This window comes from Condylura cristata, unplaced genomic scaffold (assembly GCF_000260355.1).
Source record: "Condylura cristata isolate star-nosed mole 26May11 unplaced genomic scaffold, ConCri1.0 scaffold00022, whole genome shotgun sequence".
In the NCBI taxonomy this organism is placed as follows: Eukaryota; Metazoa; Chordata; class Mammalia; order Eulipotyphla; family Talpidae; genus Condylura; species Condylura cristata.
The window spans coordinates 12,167,570-12,191,224 of record NW_004567123.1 but is presented as its reverse complement, the minus strand read 5'-3'; the positions used below and the strand labels follow the sequence as shown (position 1 = coordinate 12,191,224).

General features: G+C 38.1%; 1 protein-coding gene across 2 annotated transcripts in view; it reads left to right on the top strand.

Moving 5' to 3' along the window:
• Positions 1 to 23,220, top strand: part of SNAP25 (synaptosomal-associated protein, 25kDa) — an 82,247-nt gene extending 59,027 nt beyond the window's left edge. Inside the window, exons 4-8 of one of the 2 annotated variants that reach the window (XM_004687171.2) lie at positions 2,523 to 2,571; positions 9,139 to 9,256; positions 13,179 to 13,304; positions 16,154 to 16,298; positions 21,282 to 23,220. In XM_004687171.2, the coding sequence (XP_004687228.1) occupies positions 2,523 to 2,571; positions 9,139 to 9,256; positions 13,179 to 13,304; positions 16,154 to 16,298; positions 21,282 to 21,350 (507 nt within the window). In that variant the 3' untranslated portion in view covers positions 21,351 to 23,220. Of the gene's footprint in view, positions 1 to 2,522; positions 2,572 to 9,138; positions 9,257 to 9,423; positions 9,542 to 13,178; positions 13,305 to 16,153; positions 16,299 to 21,281 lie in introns of both variants that reach the window. The other variant, XM_004687170.2, reaches the window with a different exon arrangement.
• The last annotated feature ends 435 nt before the right edge of the window (positions 23,221 to 23,655 follow it).

Genomic DNA, 23,655 nt, shown 5'->3' with positions numbered 1-23,655 from the left:
TGGATGGATGGATGGATGGATGGATGAGTGAATGAACCAACCTACCAGTTATCCACTAGGTGACTTATTTGACATCTTTACCCTTATCTTAAATCTGGACACAGATCCTAAAAGGTCAAATGACTTCCACAGTGGCCTTATGACTAGTTGTTGGCTAAACTAAGAGCACAATCTAGCATTCGTAATGTCCGGCTTGGAGCTCACTGCTTCTATCCTCCGAAATAGGGCAAACTCTTGTTCTTACATATTCTGTGAACCATTCCAGTGCTGAAACATTCAGCACTTAATTGGGCAAATGTGGAATCATAGTGGCAGAGCACCATGTAAAATAAATGGGCATAACAGGAAATGTAAGCAGGTGAGAGCTCGACTGATCAAACTGAAATCACTAGCTTGCTTTACAATCACTGCCCTCAACAGAATGGAACAGGGATTTCATGCATGGCCTTGAGTTGGGTCCTCAGGAGAGAAAATGCTCTGAAATACTTTCATCCACATCAGTTTACATTCTCACATCTGTGGGCTGGATAAGTCATCTGCTTTTTATGTCTTCTCATAAGCAATGACTAATATTTTCAGAAAAGGAAATTGTTAAAATATAGGCTAGTATAGACAATTGTTCATTTGTAACATATTGAAGAAAAAGATTTTTGGAAATTAGATTTTTGGTACATAGTGACTTATATTATATGCCTGAAACATATAATGTTCTAAAGCAATATTATTTCATAAAGAAAAAGATGGTGAAATCTCCTATGGGACCTAGAAGCTCACTGCTTAATGTGTTACCAGCATTATCCGCAGCATTGAAGAGCTTGCTGAAATGTAAAATATAAGGTGGTATGCCAGTCCTCCTGAAACACTATCTACAATATCTTCATTGACGTCTGCATGCTTCCTTTTCAGAGGAAACAAGCACATTAAAATCTGAGAAATAGTAGTTTATAAACTTCCTCTGGAAGTTGGTAATGCTACTTTTAGTTTGCCTCAATATCCTGCTATAGACGCATTTTCCGGAAGTATTTTCTACATCCTTACATGATGCCAACTATAGACCAACCACCAAGCTAGTGTGTGCCACATATTAACTCACCTAATTCACATAAACATTCAATTAGGTATTAGCTACTATTATCTTTGTATGACAAATGAGAATACTAAGGCACAGAACAATTAGAACTTTTGCCCAAGGTCCTATAACTAGGAAATGAAATCACCAGGGTTCTAGAACTCAGTTTGACTCTCAATTTGTGCTGCCAATGACTCCGGAAGTTGTCCTGAATCATCACTGTCCAGCCCACAGCCTGACTTGACAACTTCAATCTATCGCAGATATGCTCAAAAGCAAAGATTTTTTTTTTCCTAAGTCTGAGAATGATATCTATACCCATTATCTGAAATGGTGAGTTTATAATAGCTCATAGAAATCATTTGTCAGTGCCTTATTTTTTAAAAGCTCTATTGGCATTGAATTGTTAAAGTGTTTTTTTAAAAATAAAATCTTTGTTGACTCCCATTAACATCTCTCTTAAAGTAACTGAGGAAAGATGAAATGGTCTGTGGGAGATGTATCATTTAAGAATTTATCCTAGGAGTTACCATGAGCTTTCCTTGAAAACAACCCAATTTATCCAAAATGTCAGCAATGTCATTTTATACTTACTAATCATCCCCTGTAAAAATACAAAGTCATTACTTAACTAGTTAGAATTCCTAGAAATGATTATTCCCAAGCATGAGCCATACAGATATCTCTGTTCTTTCACCTCCAAACTCCCACTCTGGCCCTCAAAATAGTTTAGAAAGAGTTTAGTTTATTTTGATAATAATAAACTAGTGAAGAGTGTCTTTTAAAGGCTATTCCTGCACAAAAGAATTGTAGCAAAACTTGTGGATAAATTATTCTCTCACACAATATTATTGGCATGATTTTAGATCTCGGAATAGAGTATGCTTCTCACTGGAAACTCTTACAGAACTTTTCTCCATAGAAGGATAATGGAAGAATGAGTTTCCCTTTGAGCTGTTCCTCGAACTATATGAAGCAAACATCTCTTTTCATAAGACTAAGAATCTCACTCTCTGAGCTTCTTCCACATCTTGTTATTGGGGCACCCTTCCCCAACTCACTAATGCCAGAAACATATCATGCTAGAGATTATTTCATTTAGATTTTGAAAGAGTTACGTTGTCTGGTTGGTATTATGAAAACTGTAATCACTTTTAGTTTCCTACTATAAAAGCACAGTATAATTTTAAGGATGAGTATGTCAACTCCATGCTCAATTCCCCAACTCTCCGCCATGGAGACTGAGCTACATCCCTCTCTTTTACCTAGAGAAGCAATGCCCCATGCTTCTGAGTCCTTCCCCAGCCCCTAATTTTCTCACCATATTTCCTCCCTCTTTTTCCTTTGATCCTCTCTCATTTTCCATTTCTAGGGCTAATTGTTCCCTGACTGATTTCTCTTTCTCTCTTTTCTCTAACTCTTTTTCAACTTTGCTACCATTATTGGAATGTAGAGTAAAGATGCTGGTATCAGGACTTTGGTTATGTTGGATGAACAAGGAGGTAAGTCGAGATTTCTTCAGTAAGAACAATTTCAATCTGAATAAAGTGCTTTTGTTATCACTTGCTCACATACAGGTGGTTATTTTGATATGTCACACTCGTATATGAGAATTCTAGCATTTTTATCCTGCCTTTCCTCCTTTCTCTATTTCAAAGCTTGGCAAATGTATGGAAATATAGAGACCTACAGGATAAATTAACTTTTTCTGTTATATATGTTGAGGTAACAGAATTTTGAAGGCAAAGTCATTTGTTTGGATTTTTTTTTATGATGGTATTTTGGTCAGTGTAAGAATTTCTTTTCTTCTGCACCTTTTCTATAATTTGTCTCTCTTCTAAAAATTTCTAGATAGAATGAGGGAATAATATATGATTATCTCTGTTTCTTTTGACCACCCTAATTCAGAATCTGGTATTTTTTTTATTTCTAAGACATAATGGAGATCTCTAAGATAATTGGAAGCTACTTTTAATAGGATGTAAGCAGAAGGAAATCACTGGAATATGAAAAATTGAAACACTTGTTTTTAAAAATTATTATAAAGATGATAGAAGCAATGAATACCAGCACTTTAATATAGTATCTATACTCAAAAGTGGAATTTAGAAAGGTAATATCACTTTTGTCTTTGTTTCAGTACATCTAGTCATATGTTAATACTTTATTTAATCTAGCTACAAGTTACTGATTTCCTTTGGAATTCTTATCATATACTGAGTTTTGAGAACTTTTTCCTCTTTCTATATTTTAAAAATATTAGAAAATTCCTACGATGCATGAGAGATACTTTAAGCTTCAAAATTAAAACTGTAAGGAGTGTTCTCAGTATGGAAGCCATAAACAAGCTCCAGTAACAAAACTCAAACTGGGGAAAATTGCCAGTGATAGGCATAAGGCATTTCCCTAAAATCCACAGAGCTCTTACATAGCATCAAAGGAAAGGGCAGGCACTGAAAGAAAAATGGATGTGGAGTAACCAGAAGTTTGCAAATAGTCACATGAAACCATGTTTCAACCAAAACAAATAATAAAAGACTGCTCTTTAGCAGACTAGCACAACTGATAACCACTTATGTGAATGTGTTGGGAAAACAAAAATTCTCACTCAATAAATAGTAGTGTAGAGTGGTAAAAATCTTTACGGAGTAATTTAATAACAGTATCTTCAAATTTTAAAGCATCTTAAACCAAGATGCTCATTCCTAGATTTTATACCTCGGCTACATACTGAGAACTAGACAAAGAAAAATGTACATGCCTTACCTCTAATAGTGTAAAACTAGAGAAATTTAAATGTCTGTGAGTAGGGAAACCAACTAAATGACTTATGAGCATAAAAGAAATATTCTTCAACCATTGCGGTAAATTAGATAAATCTTCATTTACTGACTTTTAAGGCATTAGGGCAGGACAGGGAGGGACCAGAGGAAAATGTATTCCTGGAAATGCTAAAAATAAAAGTCTATGAGGTTTAGTCTGTGAGAATAAAAAGTCTATGAGGATGTCTGTAATGAGTCAAGAATAGAGTGGGCTGGAACAGGCGGGAAGCCTTCATCTATTGTGAGGGGTCTGGTACTTATAACAGGAGATGGGGAGGAGAGAGAGAATTGGGTGGGAAGTGATTCAGATGAAGTGCTATTCTGAGAAAGGGTCAGTGGGCTGATGAGGAGGCAGAGAAAGTCCACCCAAAGACTACCCAAAGAGCAGCTCCACATTGAGGTGCTTCAGCACTTCAGCTCTGGTAACACTATTTTGCTTAGTCATTGGCGAGAAGCATCCCTGGGAGAGCATAGCCACCATATGAATGCTTAGGTGGGCCCCACACATACAACAGCTGGGAAGTCCACTCACTGAACTCCTCATAGAAAATCCCCTCTTAAAGGGAGGTCTGAGGTGGGCATCTTGGATGTCATGTCAGGACTTCCATTTTTATGTTATTTATTTGTATTGAACTTATTCAATAGATATTCACTAAAAAAAAAAAAAGACATGTTTACTTAAGTTGCATATTTCATTGTACTGTGATTAAGAAAGTCTAGAAAGAAAATTTGCCAAAAGCTCCATTCAAATATATTATTCTTAAGCATTAGTTAAAAAATAAATAATTGAACATCAACCCCAATCTTTCCCCTCAGTTTTAAAAATGTAAGTGTACACACACACACACACACCCCCCACACACACACACAAATGATGGGCTCTCGTGCAGTTAATTTTGGAAGGAATTATATTAACTGTGGCAGTCTTCTGAAGTCCCCAAATGAATTTGCTGTGATTATAAAACTTGCTGGCTTGATTTGTGTAACGTGTCCCAGGTTTGAAACTACATGCAGTAAAGCATTGCTTTTTTTTTTTTTTTTTTTTAATAAATACCAGATGTCCTTATAGGGGAGAGGAACCTCATTTCCAGAGCTAAATTGATATATTCATACTCCCATAATTAGTAGTTCCACCTTAACTCCTTTGGCTAATAATTTGCATGTGATACGAACTCTCTCAGTTAGTAATTCACATGTGAAAGTGATAAAGAGAGGTCTTGCAATCAGAGGAAAAGTTTCGGAAATTGTCAGGATAATGTCTCCCACCAACTTCTAAGACTTTAATATAAAAATCTGGAAAATAATATTAAAAACATAATAATATCAAGAAGAGAGAAACTGAACATACTTGAGTGGCAAATTTTCCACTGTACTATGAATAGAAATTCTAGAGAGAAAAGTTACCAAAACCTCCATACAAATATGAAAACTTATTATTCTGAAGCATAAATGATTCCTGGGAACATCTATATATTCTCGGAGAAATGAAGTAGAATAGCAGATTTCTTTCCCCCACAAAATAGTTAATACTCTCAGCTAAAACATTTCATTTGTGCCCTCACCACACTAACTGCTGAGTTCCATGGTTAAATGTACTTCCTGAATTTTACCAAGTTGACGACATTGAATTTGATGAGAGACATCCACCTGTAAAACCTCCAACAGTGGGTGACGTCTGCCTGGTCTTAAGTGGTACTTGTTCCATTTGTAGGAGATTGGGATCTTGTTAAATGACAATGAGCATAAGTAAACAGCAGTTGTCACTGCCACTGTCTATTGATTTTAATTCTGTCTATGGCATGTTTAGTTGTGTGTATCAATAACTGCTTTACAGTTTCTTTCCAGTTGTGCTCTGCTAACTTTCTCTACCTGAACGCCAAAATTATTGACTGCTTCCACCCTGCAGCCGTGCCTGAGTCTCAAGGAACAGCTGTCTTTCTAAAGAATCCTCCCAGGTTGTGCAGCTAAATGGTTGCACTCAGGAACTCCTTATGGGAATCTTGTTTTATACCCAGGTTTCAGGAGACACCAAGAAGCCCTGAGCATACAGACAGCCCTGGAAACCTATTGAGTCCTGGAACTTTTCATTTCTCTAGAAAACTTTCTCCGAGGGAGTTCCCACGAAGCAACCTTACCACTAATGTGGAATGACCTTCCACTTTTGTAGTTCTTGTTCCTTTGTCAGTCTTTGCTGAGTTATATGTTTCAATGGTGAAGATATAGCTCTTAGGCAAAGCCCCTGGGATCAACTCTGAACTAAAAAGTCAACCTCTGATCCCTGCCTGGCAGAATAAAGGCAAAGTGAATCTTCATCCAGGGAAGCTGCCAGCTTTCTTAAAGGTACATGGCGCTAAAAGGTAGCAATTGAGAAAACATCCTTCTTGCTAACATCCACTTACCAATACCTGTTAGGAATGACTAAAGCTGCAGTGTCCAATAAGATGGTCACTAACCACGTGTGGCTATTTAAATATATTTTGATGATTTTACATATGCATACAGACACTAAACAAAAACCATGTTGTCAGTGTTTCATCACTGAATATTATGAAGCCTGGCACAATGGGTCCCTAGCATTGTTGTGCTATTCTTCTACTGTTTTTTTTTTTTTCCACTGGGTTGAGGATCCCCAGAGCCATTTGTTGTCTTAGATGTGATCATTGAAAAGACATCTAAACTTAGATCCCTCAACAGTCTGCAATTGATGGATCTTTCACAAATAACCAGTCATTCAAAAATGACAAAAGAAAAGTTAAGCTCTTCCTCCAACACTTAGTGTTACCTACTGGAGGCCCTTCCCAGACCCAAAATGTTATTCTCTTGCCAAGCTCCAAGAATAAAAACAGTCAGAAAGCAAGTTTAGGGAAGTAAAAATAGCCAACTCCAAGCGTGTTTTACATCAGCTTCCAAGATACTACTGTCTGTCCTGAGTGAGATGAGGATGGTGGTTGATTTGAGGCATTTCCTGAAAAATGTCTTCTCAGAAATCACGCAGGTGCTGTGAGGACCCAGTGTGCCAAGTAGAACTCAAAATACTCTAAAAAGTACTTATGGTTTGACTATCTTTGACAAATTGATTCTAAGCATTTTTTAATGAAGTGCTTGATTTAAAATTGTACACATATTAAAAGAAGTTCAACTGATATTGGTAGCTAATAGCTATTGGGAATAACCTTTCTCAAAATATTTCAAATTCCCCTCTTACTCCATCCTGCTGGTGAGTCATAGCAGGACATACCTCTCAGAAATATGAATTTGGTCCTGCAGTTTTGCTTTCATCTTTTAATTTGAATTCTCCAGACCAGAAGTTCAACACTGGTGGACCAATTCACATTTTCATATTACCTCCTAATCTTAGAGCACAGCGCTGGGACTCCTGAAATGTTATCAGAGAGTTAATAATTTTGGCCAAAATATTAACTCAAGAGAAACTCTTTCAGAAGGGCAAATACCTGAATGTGAGTCCTTGTGCCATCATCTGTACACATTCCAAATATTCTTGTTGACTCAGAGTGCTTGCCCTCTGGGCCCAGACACTCCTTCAATCCATCATACTCAACACACGAGGAAGCCATTAACAATTACTCTCTTGAGATTTGGTAGCCCTATTTCCATCTGCACTTAATGTGGCTTTTCTCTTAATGATGTTGAGCTTCTATTACCTCGCCCCCCCCACTCCCTGATGAAATAATTAATTTGATACTCCTTAGTTTCTTGCAATTTTAAAAGAAAACCTGAATGATATCTTCAAAAAAGAAAAGATTCCCTGGAATCTAAAGAATCATCCATTAAAAAAAAATCCCTTCTAAGGATTTTCTTAAAGATATTACTACACTCGCATTTATTCAACAAAGTTCACCAGCACTATACTGTTATTTCCTCTAGCTATCCAATGCTGGATGAATACTAATATTTTGTTTTCACCAATCATTTGAAAAGCATTGCAGAGAAAAAGGATTCCTAGGATAAGCTGAGTACTAGTCTAGTTGAGCTTAACACACCAAAAGAATACAATATGTTATGTTTCAAATGGACAGTCTTTCCAGTCTGTTGCTAGAGAACCTATCCTAGTTTTTTGGAAAGATCATTCCTTCTGTATGATTCAATGTGAAATTACTCGTAAGTGATTATTTATGCCCTCAGACTGCAAATTATTTATCAGTTTGTACTTACCATGCCTTTATTTCCAGAGGCCTAGGCATGCATGCATGAAAATATAGATGGAGGAATGGAAATGTAATTAGGTTTTGTAATAGAGAGCACAGCCGTCCCACTGAGGTTCCTTTAATGGTCTAAAACTGTTTTTAATATCCTTACGTTGCACTTATAGTTTACTCAATTTGATGACACTACTTTTTAAAAATTAATCAACTTAGTAATGCATGTAACCCTAGCAACCTAGAAGTATGATTTGTTTTTATGGCTATTGATCTATGTCCTAAATGCACTAAGGTCAGTTTGACTACGGAGATGACTCGAGAAGGTCCTGTGTCCCAGGCCATTGTTTTTCAGACCCATGTACTCACTTTCCCTGCTTTCTGCCTGGGATTAGTATTAGCATTTTCCCCTTTATAGGGAATGGGAAATCAGGCACCATTGACGAATGCTTTCCTAGCTAATAAACTTAGTTGAATTAAAATATGTCAGTACTGTTGTGCTGATACTGGTTTTGTATGGCTTCTAAAAAAAGTATTCAGAACCAAGAATTGATGGGCTACATTTGGCCAGAGAACCCCTGGTAAGGGAGAAAAGGTCAGTTATCACTGTGGCCATTGCTGCTTTCTATAAAGGAGGAGATGGATTCTGGTTTCTCCCCTTATCTGGTCGAGGATGCATAAAAAACAAAAGATACATGTATTTTATAGTTGAAGCAGGTACTTTTTCTTGAGTGGCCTGAATGCCTACAAAATAAATTAATACCCTGTTTTTCTCTCTCTTGGGTTTCGCTGGTGTCTGAGTAAGTGGCTATCCCATGCTTCTCTCCTGGACACTCAGAATCAAACAGGCCTACCTACCCTCTCCCATCATGTCTGAATTACAACCTATTTTGTGCATCATTTTTGTTCATTTCCTTTCACCCACATTTGTGTAGAACAGCAGCAGCAGTCGACAGCAATGCAGCCTCTCAAATAATGCATTGTAATCTCTCTTTCTCCTTCAAATTCTGTCTCACATAGTCATTTCTCATGTTCTGTTGGAAACCCCCAAAAAATTCATTCCACACTGTCATCCCTTTGTCCTAACCAGAACAACTCGATCGTGTCGAAGAAGGCATGAACCATATCAACCAAGACATGAAGGAGGCCGAGAAAAATTTAAAAGATTTAGGGAAATGCTGTGGCCTTTTCATATGTCCTTGTAACAAGTAGGTACTGGGTACCAGCTCTAATCTGTGGCGTCCAGTTTTCTTTCTTTCTTTTTTCTTTTTTTCTTTTTTAATGTCAAAGTGAATGTCTGAAGTTTTGTCTTTTTTTTCTTTGTCCTTTTCCATCTGCTTCATTCTGTGGGGATAAAATACTTGTGTTTAATCAGAACAACTGGAACGCATTGAGGAAGGGATGGACCAAATCAATAAGGACATGAAAGAAGCAGAAAAGAATTTGACGGACCTAGGAAAATTCTGCGGGCTTTGTGTGTGTCCCTGTAACAAGTAGGTGCTGCCTGCCTGCCTGAAGCTTTGGTTTCCCAAGGCCCGTCTCCAAGCCTTGTCAAGCTCATTCCTGCCAGGCAGAGACAGGATGAGCATGTGGCATGCAGAACAGATCAATACCGTCTCCGATGCATTCATCTCATAGCATAGATGATATTAGTAGGAGTTACTGTTAATGCATTAAAAATCAGGCATACTACAGTGAAAGCTTCACTGTCAGCAACTTTTATTGATGAACGTTTCAACATTTTCCAGAAAGTGTACCTCCAGACAGAGACAAGAGTCAAGAAACGGGCACTTAGGGAATTTTCTTTCCCTCTAAACCCAAAAGCCAAAATGGCACCTTTAGAAAAGGCTAGGGGTAAGATTGGAAGATGAGAAACACATGTATCAAGGTATGATTTTTCAGAAGCAGGTAATTTGGCTCAAGTTAGCTGTCCGAGTTAGAGAGGAGGTGACAGACATGCTCTCTTTCAGCTACCCACCAAATACCATGTCTGGTCAGCTATGGCTGAACCTAATGCTGAGGCTGCAAAGCCTTTGGCAAGAAGGAGTTAAGTCTTACCAAATTGGACCCATCCATCTCAAATTTTTCTTCTTAGAACATCTGCCCGTACACTGGCCGAAATGTTGAAATGTGTAGATTTTGCATGCACAACATCACAAAACATTCAACTGTTCTCAAGTTTCTGCAACGCTTTTTTGGAATGTAGCAGAAATGTGACATGTGGTTATAAAGGTTTGCAACAGAAGGAACCTAAAAAAACGAGGGCTGTGGAAGATAGCCTCATTTGACTAGCCGTGGAGGGGGAAAAAATGCATGAGCAGATCATTTGACATGCATTTGGAAAATTAAACCTGTTAGTAGATCTCCTTCACCCCACCCATTTCCCTTTGAACAGAAGTCTTTAACCTAAAATCTCTCTTGATCCTAGCTTTTAGAATAGAAATTGATGTCATTGTAGCTGATTATGTGACCATTCACATTCTTTAAACTTTGAGGCTGATTAAAAATATCCCACTTCCTGATTAGGAGGGGGAGGGGCTCAATTTATTAATAAATTTAAAACTTAAAAAAAAAAAAAAAGACCCATGTAAAGCCTGACTAACTGGAATCTAGAAAGCGAGAATCCTTGACTACATTTATACCTTTTGGGAAAAATTGACATGTGAATAAAGAAAAAATTAATCACATCAGGGATTTAAAATTGCTTCTCTTTGAGGGCAATTGAGGTAGTTTGCATTCTCTCATTCAGTTTCTATCCTTTAACTTCATATCAAAGAGGACCAAACAGTTAAGAGCTGATCTTCAGCGGAAAGGCCACAAGACACATCTACCGGAAGCCAAAGCAAGGAAAGTTCTGATTCTGATGGCTGCCATAAGACTTGAAGGCAGGAAAGTGGCCCAAGACTCTCACTGCTTCTGAAACACTGATTTTTCTTCATGACCCATTACTTATTTAGAGGGTCATAGAATTTACCAAATGATTCACTGCTAAACATTCCAGTTAGTCAAGATTTAACTATGTATCCTTTCAATGGCATTTTGCCTCCAGGTGAGATTGCCACCTGTTTGGTGATGAATTCTACCAGATCTGCATTCCCCTTTCATAAACTGGGTGTGGAGAAAAAGTGGAGGCAGCCCCTCGGCCCCCAACAAATTCTTAAGTTCCAATGAAATGTAATGATGACCCCTACAGATTTTACTTCATAGCTGGTGCTAATTCCTTACTGCACAAGAGACCCTCTCTGAGCTTCAAAGCTTGACCGAAGTGTTTCCGATTGTATGTAAATAATGCTTTAAAAACCATGTGTCACAACGCAGTGGCTGGTGGTGCCCCGGACACTCTGAGGGCTTCGCCCGGTCTCGGCATGTTTCCAAGGACTATAGTAGATGTTCGGCAGTTCTGTGAGTCTATGTGCAGCATTGTGGGTGCAGTGATTTGCCTTCTTTCAGAAACGCAAACTTCCTACCCTCCCAACTTTGCCAAAGATGGTATGCCAGACATTTGACATAGCAGAAAACATCACAAGGTCCAGTCCAGATCACTTCATTTACTAACAGGAGGGAGGAGATGGGGGAATTGAGGGGAAAAGAAAACAAGCCAGACTCTAAACTCTCTTAGTTTTTGGATCCTGTCCCACTGTGTGGGCCCATGGCTTTTCAACACAGTAAATTCTGACAGCTCTGAGGCTATGGCATTCCACACGAGATTGTGGGAGTTACTGAAATGATTTGTACAATTTTCTAACTTGTCTCCAGGGTTGCTTGGACCCCAATCTGCCAATATTAGCCTTAGAACCAGTCGTAATAAATGGCTGTGGTCTTCTTTCTTGCAAATGAAAATTGAAAGGGGGGTTTAAATTCTGGTGTCTTGGAATAGAAAATGTGAAAGGGGGACCAAAGGACATTCTTTCATTTTTTGGACTAAAAAGCGTGTGGTTTCTACTATGCAAAAAATCATAAAAACATCTTTGATGGCCATAAATTGCAACACACCCACACCAAAATATGCTGCACATGTTCCTATTGGGCACAACAGGTATGCCTGGATTTTAATTAAGTCTCTCTCCAAGGCAGCTCCGTGAAATACGGCCCCTGGAGATCACACCAGTACCAGATCACTCGCCCCCCCCCACACACACACACCCTCCAGGATAGTTTTTAGTAGGCATTTGTAATCACCCCCATCCTGCCCCTCAGTCCAGCAAAGAAGCTATTGAACCTGCGTTTCAAATCGTCATGAAGGCTATTACTGTCCTGCTAGTGCCATTTTTCGAGAATGATGAACTTCTGGAATAGTTTGGCTTCAATGAGAATGCTTCACTTTCTACTCATGCCTGTAGCTGGTGCATGAAGAAGACGTAGAGGGATTTCCCTTCTTGGTGCTAGATGGCTTGTTCTCTCTTCTATTTTCCTGCATTCATTTCACTACGCCTCTTTTACTTTTTGTCTCTGTGGACAAAGGTTTGTACATCGACTCTGGATGTATGGTGACTGTTTGGAAGTACCGATATATTATCTAATTCAAATCACTCTAGAGGCAACTCAAAGACCATCACCCTTGGCCAACCACCAGTCCTTTATGTCCTTCATGCAGAGTTACAATGGTTAGTTCCACACATGTTGGGGGGCAGGGGGGCGAGAATTAAACAGGGACTCTTTGCATGAGGTGTGTAAAAACTTGGTCAAGTACGTTTTTCTTGACAGTGTGTTGCTGTGGTGTGATGTACACACTCTACTTGGCAGTTTTGTTGTGTGTCTGTCTGCCAGTATGTTTTTCTCTGTGTTTTGTGTCTCAAAATAGAACCATGTCACTGGACTAGAACTCAGTGTCCTCCAGTTACCTTAATCTATGTCTTTAATCCAACTGAACTACAAAAACAAACCAAAACCAGAAGAGCCTGTGGGCAAATCTTGCAGTCTTGACAACTGCAGTTGACCCAATTGGAAGTGAAAAGCTGAGGCATGGTGGTGGCCAACTGTTTGGGTCAGAATTATGATATATCGGTATTCTCTAATGCCTCAAATTGAAACTCATTCGCTTGGTTCGGTTCTTCGCTTGAAGAGGTAACCATTGCTATGACCTTGAAGCTCCACCCCCTTGCCCTGGCACTCACCATCTTTTTTGCATAGGCTTAAATCAAGTGATGCTTACAAAAAAGCCTGGGGCAATAATCAGGATGGAGTGGTGGCCAGCCAGCCTGCTCGTGTGGTGGATGAACGGGAGCAGATGGCCATCAGTGGTGGCTTCATCCGCAGGTGAGCCTGGTGCAGACAACACTGTAGCAGTATGGACTTTTGTGTAACAATCCGCCCCAAACTGAGTGGTTCTTAAAATAACAATTCTTCTATCATATATGTGAATCTGTACGTCATTTGAGTAGTTCTCTGAGAGCCTCTCTAGGGCACACTCATCACAAGCAACTGGGTGCAACTGATGCAAGATGTCCTCACTCCCCGGTGGATGGAGCTGCTGGCAGGATGCTGGAGCTGCTGGCAGGATGTCTCCTCCATGTGCCCTCTCATGGCCTCTCCAGCATGTTAGCCCAAAATTTTTACATGAGCATCACTCAGGACAGGCTCCAGCACACAAGCATTTATAATGTTTGCCCAAGTTTCACAAGACAAGGCAAGTCACACCCTCCATGTGGCAGTCAATACCACCTCATGCCATAACTTTTGAACAGAATAATTTTGGGGCAGGCATTTTTAAAGAGATTGTTTGCAGAGGTGTAGACAAGGGTAATAACCAGGAGTGGTATCAGATGTGAAAGTATAGACATGATATCATTAAGAACCTGTAGAGTGATTTAGACCTGAACTCATATCTGAAGCAAGCTATGCAATCTTGATAATCTTCACTTTCCTCTGAAGGGAAAAAGTGTGAATGATATTCTCTATATAATAATTTGTAGTAGAGATTAAGCAAGATAATCTGTGGGAAGTACCTTGTGCATCCTAGGTATATTATAAAATTCTTTTTACTATTAGGTATTAATTTGTAAAAATTATATTGAAAAATTAACAGGGAAAGTAAATGAATGAGCAAACAACAAGAACAAAACAAGGATAGGTAAAGTACTCAGACTTTACCAATAGCAGGAAGTGTCCCAAGGAAGAGCTGAAAACTTTGCTAGTACTGAGAGGCAGTTGATAGAGAGAGATGCAGTGGATGTCAAAACAAGCAGGAAATGAAACAGGGAAATAAGTAAGTGAAAGAGGAAATGTCCCTTGCCTTCCACTCTCTCACTGTCCATGAGCCAAAGCTCTCCTGAATTTGAAGATTAGGAAAACTTGTATCATACAGTTGTGGAGCTAGACTTTCAGGACAGAGAGAAAAGGTCAGAGAATGATTTTGGAGCTACAAGTGGAAAATAGTGAGCATACCTGGACTCTTACTATTTCCTGTGAGAACTAGGCATTTGTTTCTAATGCCTAGAAACAAAGGCTAACTTAAATATCTACTTAGAAATCTCAAATTAGATCTCTGATTTCAATACATGACTCCCATATGACCAGAAAACAGGAACTATTATAACAAATATTCCTGTTACTTATTTTTTTAAGATTTATTTACTTATGCATACAAGAACTGGAGTAGAAGCCTGAAGTGTGGAGGGGGGGGTGAGAGGCTTTACCTGAGACAGAATGGGGAGCAGAACAGGCAGACTGACTGAAACACACTGCTGAGGGGAGTAGTGGGTGTGAGCTGTGCCATTTGGGTCACCTCCCTGACCAGGGATTGAACTTGTGCTGCAGTCACTAAAGATAGCTTCATAGTACTTTGCTGTAACTCCTTCACCACCAGGAAGGCCCCACAAATATTCCTGTTATTAAAAAGAAAAGAAAAATGACCCCTTTTACAATCTACATCATGAATATTTAGCAGTGACTATTAGCTATTTGTATAGCTATCTATAGTTAGGCTATTATAGCTGATATTGACACCAATAAGCCAGGCTCAAGAGACAGGTCATTGTCACCTATATTTAAGGTAGATCTCTGCTTAGAAAGAAGCTCTATTTTTATTTCTATCTGCACCCAGAGAAATGATCTCAGTTACACATTACAATGACCTGAGTTAATTTTTTCTTTAAATGTCAGTGCCTGGATATAATCCACACCCACAGAATCAGAATCTAGAAGTGGCAGCAGGCATCTGTGGCTTTCAGAGCTCCTCAGACAATTCTAACATGCAATTAGGGCTAAGAACCATGAAACCAGAAGTATGCCTTTATTGTCAGTGATTATTTAAATGAGCTTCTCTATATAAGCAAGTTAACAGTTTCCCATTAATTTTCTCTACATTGGGAATTACCATGGGGGTGGGGCATTTTAACCCCTTTGAACATCTCAACATTTTTAACCCATCACATTCTGTAATGGGAAATGTTGATTAACCACACCATTCTTGAATAAATACCACTCGCAACGAAAAGTTAGTACCCTTCTAACTTTCAAGTGGGGTTGTGGGGGAAAAAAAAATGACAAAATTATAAGGCACTTGGTGAGTGAAATCCTTCCTTCTCACTCATGGTTTTCTCCCCTAAAATCACCCATTCACAATGCCACCAAAATCTCTATAACATTGAAAGTTGAGCAAATAAAAATCACCTTGAACAAATAGTGCCCTTTTGCCGTTGTTTTGGAAGCAAGCAGCATTAAGGAGCAGACTAATTATTGTTTCTCTTCCCATTGAAGTTGCTCCCAAGGACATGAACGGAGAAAGTCTATGACTTTGCACAATAAACATTTCCTTTCATTCTGAATTTGACCCTTGAAGATTTGGGTTGTTGTTTCAGAAGGAAAAAATACAACTTCTAATGGTTCCATCCTCATTCTCTGGCCTGGGAACCCCCAGTTTAAAGGATTTTATGCTTTAAAGATGAAAATGGGGTAACCATGAACAGAGGAGATAACACACAGATGGAAGCAAGAGAAGTAGATAAACTAGTCTAAACACCTTTATTAAAAGCAGAAATTCAAGGGGTCAAAAATGAAATTTGAATTACTTCTTAGAAGTTTACATGTTTTTCCTGTGCTTTAGGTCCCTCATAATCAAAGTTTTTCTCACTCTCTTATCTGCTAAAAATTGCTTTGACTCTCAGGGTAACAAATGATGCCCGAGAAAATGAAATGGATGAAAACCTGGAGCAGGTGAGCGGCATCATTGGAAACCTCCGTCACATGGCCCTGGACATGGGCAATGAGATCGATACACAGAATCGCCAGATCGACAGGATCATGGAGAAGGTGAGAGTGTGGCAGTAATCAAGTTTCTGTTGCTCTTCACTTCTGAAATAACCCATAAGGAAGTGCAGAGAGCATAACACCTCAAACCACAACACTGGATTCAGACACACTAGTAGATATCAATTTTCTCATTAATTTTTCCAAGTGAAAAACTCAGCAACAGCTAAATGAAGGGTAGAATTTAATCCTGCAGCTTCATCTTTATTTCAGGCACTTTGCGAGCCCCTGAAGGGCATATAAAGATGAGAAAGACCATCCTAATGCCAAAAATCTCACAACCCACAGGAGGCAGCAAGCCTCTAGCTGAATCTACTGCCAAACAAGATGTAATTTGGGAGAACCACACATACAATACTAAGGGCTGGGGGGGGGGGGGGGAGCGGGGAGTAGATAAAGAGAGTTCAAGGTCCCAGAGATGAAAAAAAAATCTCCAAAGTTGAATTTGGATTGAACCTTGAAGGATGGTTAGGAGCTTTTAAAGTAGAGCTGATGTAGGAGTAGAAACAGGATATGAAGAAAAGTTATTTTAGTTTAGTCAGAAGATGAATATGAGCTTTGATTTTACAAATGTCAAAGCTTTAAGGATAGTTCAAAAAGGCTCCGATTACATCGCCAGTTCAACAGTTCATATGTCCAACTCTCAGAGGAACATGTGACAAAGCTGGCTTCATCAAAAGCTAACACAAGGTAAAGACACCAGCCAGGGCTCTAAGACTGGCCCCCCTATTTGTCACAAGAGGCATAAGGAATAATGGACAGTATAGAATGAAAAAAGGTGGGTTTGGAGGTCCGAGGTTAGAAAGAGAAAGAGAAAGAAACACTGGAAAGATTTTACCAAAAGGTTTAGAGCACCCCAAACACTGATATTTCACACTCTAGAAATCTGACGTAACTTATCTGTCCTTCTATTCCACTCCCTCCCCAATCAGTAGAGTTCTGAATATTGTTTACATTGTCTTAAAGATACTCAGTTGCCAAACAGGAGGTTGATACACAGTATAGGTTTAATAATAACTGCATTTATAATCTTATTCTAGTTGATTTTCTTGTGTGGATATATTCCCTGGAAGATAGTAAAGTTTTGAGTCTGAACACTGAATTTCTTTTTAACAAATCACCACTTTAGTAAACAGAGAAGGATGCTTTTGAGATCTCTTAAATCATAAGGCTAAATATAAGTTTCATGTCCTTTTTCAAGTCAGCCTCCATTGAGTTGGAAAAGGAATGAATAGATATAAAAGAAACACTTTGCCTTATTGTGGTCTATGCACTACATTTTAAAAATATCTGACTCCATAAATATTTTTGATTGATATTGAGCTACACAAATGTCAGTGTTGGTTGGCAAAATGCTTCTGCTTAGCTTACTTTTGCAAACTATTACATACTTATCATTGTTAAGAATCCTTTGATATGTGAAAGCTTTTATAGCTGTGCAAATCAATAGATTTCAGAACAATATTGAGAGTTTCAAAAAGCAGTGGAGCCAATAAAAACTGACCTAACCCATTATGGCCAAGAAAAATGAACTACAAAGTAGCTGCTAACATAGCTTCCAACAAAAAATTGTTTGAAAAAACAAGAAGTAATTATTTTCTATTAATGGACCCACTTTACTCACAGGTACTGATGGATAGTGTATCAAAGCCAATTAGAGTTCCAAGAGAAGTTTTACTAAAAAGAGGAAGTCAAACCTTTATTGATACTGTTGGTCTTGAAGTTAAAAAAAAAAAAAAGTATTCCTAGAAAGGAAAATGACACTTTCATTCTGCTGCTTTGTATTTCTACAATAATTCTCATCTTTAGGGAAGACCATTCACTCTGGGCCCAGTTTACTACAAGTACAAAAACATGCAGCTATGAGGTTTAATCAAAGTCAGACCATAGCCTGTCTGGGAAATAGCCACTCTTCAAATACTGAGTTGTAAAAGGGAAGGTAGGTTCTCAGTTGCCTTTGAAGAACTAGCTTAAGTCCCCACGCCCACAATCACCATCTGAATATGATTTAGATGAAGCCTATTTCCACCCAGTATTGCCCTCAAATGATACATGCTATATACACAATTATGGGTAGACTTCCAGGTTCTCTTGTAAGTTCTCACTGGTAACAGGGAACAGAATGTAAAAGTCACCTGAATATCTAATATCTAATTGAAGCCACACAATGGAATAATCTTTGATATTTCTCCCATTTTCTTGCTTGAGTTCAACAACAACCTGCACCCAATCCATTAGTCATGATGCTTTGTCACTACTCAGCTTAATAGTGATGTTTTGGGAGTCCCAAACAATGTGATTTCCCTCCCTGAAAATTCTTTGTATATATTTTTTAAACCTTGCTTTCTGCTTTAGGGAAATACACACACACACACACACACACACACAATCTTGTAAATAAATAATCTTCTGCTCTAAGGAAATACACACACACACACACACACACACAATCTTGTAAATAAATAATCTTCTAAGGTTAAAAATGTGTACTATTTCTGAAGGCTATTATAATGGGATGAGTTTATGCCAGCTACTCTATGAGATCTTTTGTAAGGAAGTTCTTAGTAATTTTCAAATTTAAACTATGTCAGAGGCCATGCATATGTTAAAATAGAGTGAGGTTCAAGTGTTAGCATTTCTCACATTTTCCTATCAATGAGGAAACAGAAGGAACTAAGATCTGACAGGGTTCTTCTGCTCATCAGCTTCAGGACTTGGTATCCTCACATGAAAGATCGTAAGAGAGAAGTTTCAACATGGGATGAGAACAGGCTGTCAGGAGGGGAAGTGAGTGTCCACTTCTGCTGTCTGAGCATGGACTTAACTCAACTGCCATGGTCTGAAGTGGAGACAATTCCCAGGGTGCTCAGAAGAGCAGGCCAGATAGCACCTTCCAAAGCTCTTAGTAGCTCTGTGGTTGTCATGTTGGCTTGATTATATAGCTTATCAAGGATGGCGGACAAATTTAGGGTCTCTACATAGAAATAGGAAAATTGGGATGTGGCATATTCCATAATAAAGTCCTAAGGCACAGAAATAGGATGAACATAGAGGCATTTTCCAAATACAGAAACGTGTCTAAAAAGAGATTATCACAAGATTTTTTTTTTCCCCAAACGACACTCTGTTACATAATGAAATGAGGATGTGGTACTGTGTGTGTCAGAAATTCTGTGGGCTTGAATTTAGATTTGCTTCAGAAAAAATATAAGGGGAAATCACAGATGCTCATCAAATAGTTCTTTTTCTGCTTTTCCAAGATGTTTTCAGACCATGAGTAACCTCACATTTGACTTCAAAATATCTCCTTATACCACCAGGTAGAAGTTCTCTAGTGCAGTTTTATGCAGAAGATCATAGAACATTTGTCTCCAGAAATGCCTTCCATTTTTTAATAGATTATTTTTATCATTTGAGTTTTTCTCAGAGTTTAGGCTGGAAAAATAACAAAATTCAACCTGCCACAGCATTGATCTTAGCCTGTAATTTTCTTTTGAAGTGAAGGGTCATTATTTCCAATATGATTTGTAGTTACAGAGGGAAGATGTGAGTCAGGTAAGATTGGAGGAATACTCATTTTCCAAATTAGTAACTAAGGTAAAAAATGTGAATCTATATAGCAATACAGTCAAAGGAATGAGTACTTTATTTCACTTGCTTTGAAAGTCAACTGTAGATTACCCAAACAGATGGTAAGGAATTGTTGCCAGATAACTAGCATCATGAACAATCTTGAAATATTTCCATTTTAATTTTACAAATTCCTATTTAAACATAGATAACTCTAGTGCTTTATGAATTCACAATTAAACTAAGTAAAGAAATCCCAAGTCAATATTATTTGGAAAGTAACAAGCATAATAGTAGGTACAAAATCAGAAATCGTTGGTTAATACTGCTGATATAAAAATAATTCTGATTATATTGTCTCTCATTTTCCCTCTTTCCCAGTCTATTGTGGGACCAATATTACCAGTCACAATGGAACAAAACAGCCTAAACAGAATCTTTATCTTTGTCTCTCTACTTGTTGACTCATATATTTCTCAGTAATATTGGAGATATGTTATTCTTCTGGGGTTTAAAAGTCTATCCTGGTAGTAGTCCTAATTTTATGTTGCATCTACAGCAAAAGGTAAGTCAAGCAGTGAGGAGATAAAACAATGCACAAAATTACAGTAAATGTGCCCAGTGTTAAAACAGCCAGAGGAGTGAGTCTTCAGAAGTGGGGCTTAAAGTTATTAAACATCCTCAAAGCAAGTATTCACTCAGTAATTGTAAGGTAAGATATATTGAGCGCAAGTAGTATAATGATTAACACAGTGATTACCACTGTGGACTCTGACTCCAGGCCACTTGCTGCTAACCTTGGTTTCCCCAATCATTAGTATCATGACTTTAGACAAATTTCTTAAACCCTCTTGACTGGTTTCCTTACTTGGCAAAAGCCATTAATAATAAATAACTGCATAGTTTATGTCAGTCTTGATGTTATCAAAGTTGAATGAATGGAACATACTAGGCTGTAGTGCTTATTAACAGTATTATTTATTGTCCCCAGCTTTCAATCAAGAAAACTGCAATTGCAAGGCACTAAGTAATTTGTCCACCATTAAACTGCGAATAAGTTAGCCATATTTGAATCCAGCTGTCAAGTCTTGGTAATTCAGCACTTTCCAATAGAGGTGAATGCCTCTCACAGAAAACACTGGATGCCCTTCCAGTAGAAAAAGATAAACTATAGCTCTGTCCTCAAAAGGATGCTCTCTGATTGGAAAACCGATCTGAGAACTGAGATCATGTTTCTTTGATGATGGCCAATAATTACCATATGTAATGATTATTACTGAGAACACACACAACAAGGGGATGGTCATTTCTGACCCAGAAGGTTTCAGTAGGTGGCTTCACCCAAGAAAGGTTGAAATGAACCAGAAGGATGAATGGGAGCGGTAACCATGGTTATTTTCTTCCCCTTTTTTCTAGGCTGATTCCAACAAAACCAGAATTGATGAGGCCAACCAACGTGCAACAAAGATGCTGGGGAGTGGTTAAATGTGCCCACTGGGTTCTCTTCCAAGTGCTGTTGGGCAAGATAGCACCTTCATGCTTTTCTCATGGTATTACCCAGTAGGTCTGCACACACACCCACACACACATACATACACACACACACATCAGCTCGCCCCCATTGTGAATGTTGTCTTGTGTCATCCATCAGTTTCCCAACATACTATGTGTGTTTCGTTCTTTCTGGGTCTCTTTCTTTCCAAAGGTTGTATATAGTGGTCATTTGGTGGCTCTAATTCCCTACATAAAGTATCTTGGGCTTCAGTTTCCCTTTTTTTCTCCTCAGTGGCGTTTGCTGAATGATAACAATTTAGGAATGCTCAATGTGCTGTTGATTCTTTCAATACACAGTATTGTTCTTGTAAAACTGTGACATTCCACAGAGCTACTGCCCCAGTCCTTTCTTTGAGTGTCAGGCTCTGAAACTCTCAAAATTTGCTGTCTTTGGTTCCTCTTGGCTGTCATTTGTCTTTATGATTTCATGATTAGACAATGTGGAATAACTTAACAGGCATTGCACTAAAAGTGATGTGATTTATGCATTTATGCATGAGAACTAAATAGATTTTTAGATTCCTACTTAAACAAAACCTTTCCATGACAGTAGCATACTGATGAGAATACACACAAGCATACAACAACAAGAAGCATGCTCAGTATTGAGACGCTGTCAAGATTAAGTTATACCAGCAAAACTGCGTAGTGTCACTTTCTTTCTGTCAACATATAGACTTATCCATCATCATCATTTTTTTTTTAAAAAAAAAAAAGATGGAATTGACACACTCACCACTTAATCATTTCCAGCAAAATATACGTTTGGCTGAAACTATGTCAAATGGATGTAATATAGGGTTTGTTTGCTGCTTTTGAAGGTGATGTTTTGGAGAAGGCAAACTTGCTGTGAAACAGTGTGGAGATGTAAATTTTGTAAGGCTGACTCTTATTATTAATCACCATTTCCCCTGTGGTTTGTTATCAGTACAATTCTCTGTTGCTTAATCTAGAGCTATGCACACCAAATTGCTAAGATGTTTAGTAGCTGATAAAGAAACCTTTAAAAATATTATAAATGAATGAAATATAGATAAACTGTGAGATAAATATCATTACAGCATGTAATATTAAATTCCTCCTGTCTCCTCTGTTGGTTTGTGAAAGTGATTGACATTTTGTAGCTAGTTTAAAATTATTAAAAATTATAGACCTCAGATGTCTGCTTTAATTTCTTTATGGACCCCGTCTGATTTTGCACTTACAGGAAGGGATCCCAGCTGCTCTGCTCCAGTGGTCCTACGATAGCCAGTTCTGGGTGCTGAGGACACTGTATGGACAAAATGGAGTTTACCCATTAGACACAATTTTCAATAGCAGTTGAAACTTGGCTTGATGTTTATAATCTGTCTCATAAATACCTATGTGTGGTTAAAGTGTTAGCTGTTGGCAGAAATACAGTTCTCCAAAAGATGTATTTAAAAAATCTGTGGAAACATATCTGCGAACTCAGACTTGAGCCTGCCTAGATTCAGATATATTAGGCATCATCAACTCTTTATTTCTCTCTCCAAAATCCCACCATCAAAATTGAGCCCTCCATGACCCTCCTCCTTTCTAACAACTTTATTGACATACTATGAAATATACCCATTTAAAGGATATAACGTCATGGTTTTCAGTATATTCAGTCAGGCAATCTAACTTTAGAATAATTTTATCACTCCAAATAGAAACCCCAAACTTATTAGTTCTCACTCCCACCCCACTTCCAGCAGCCAACCCCCAGCACTAATTTCTGTTCTGCCTGCATATATTTGTCTGTTCAGAACATTTCATATAAATGATATTATACAACATGTGATTGTTTATGACTGGCTTCTTTTATCTAGTTTAATGTTTTCAAGGTTCATTTGTGTTGTAGCAAGTAATAAAACTTCCCTCCATTTTATTAATTAATATCCATTGTATGGAAAGCACATTTTGTTTATCTTTGTATCCATTGATGGACATATGGACTCTTTTCCCTTTGGGGATATTACTAATTATGTTGCTATGAACAACATTCATGTGCAAGTTTTTGTGGGGATATGTTTTCAATTCTCCTAACATCACTACTTTTACCTTCATCATTGCGTCTAGCACTAACCTGTTTACCACCACTACTTCTATTGGTGCCGGTACCACCTCTAATTATACCACCACCACAACTGTCTTCACTACCTCCATTTTACTTTTTTAATGACTTTTTATTTTTTACTTTTTTAATGCTTTAGTTAACCATCTTTTTTTTTAA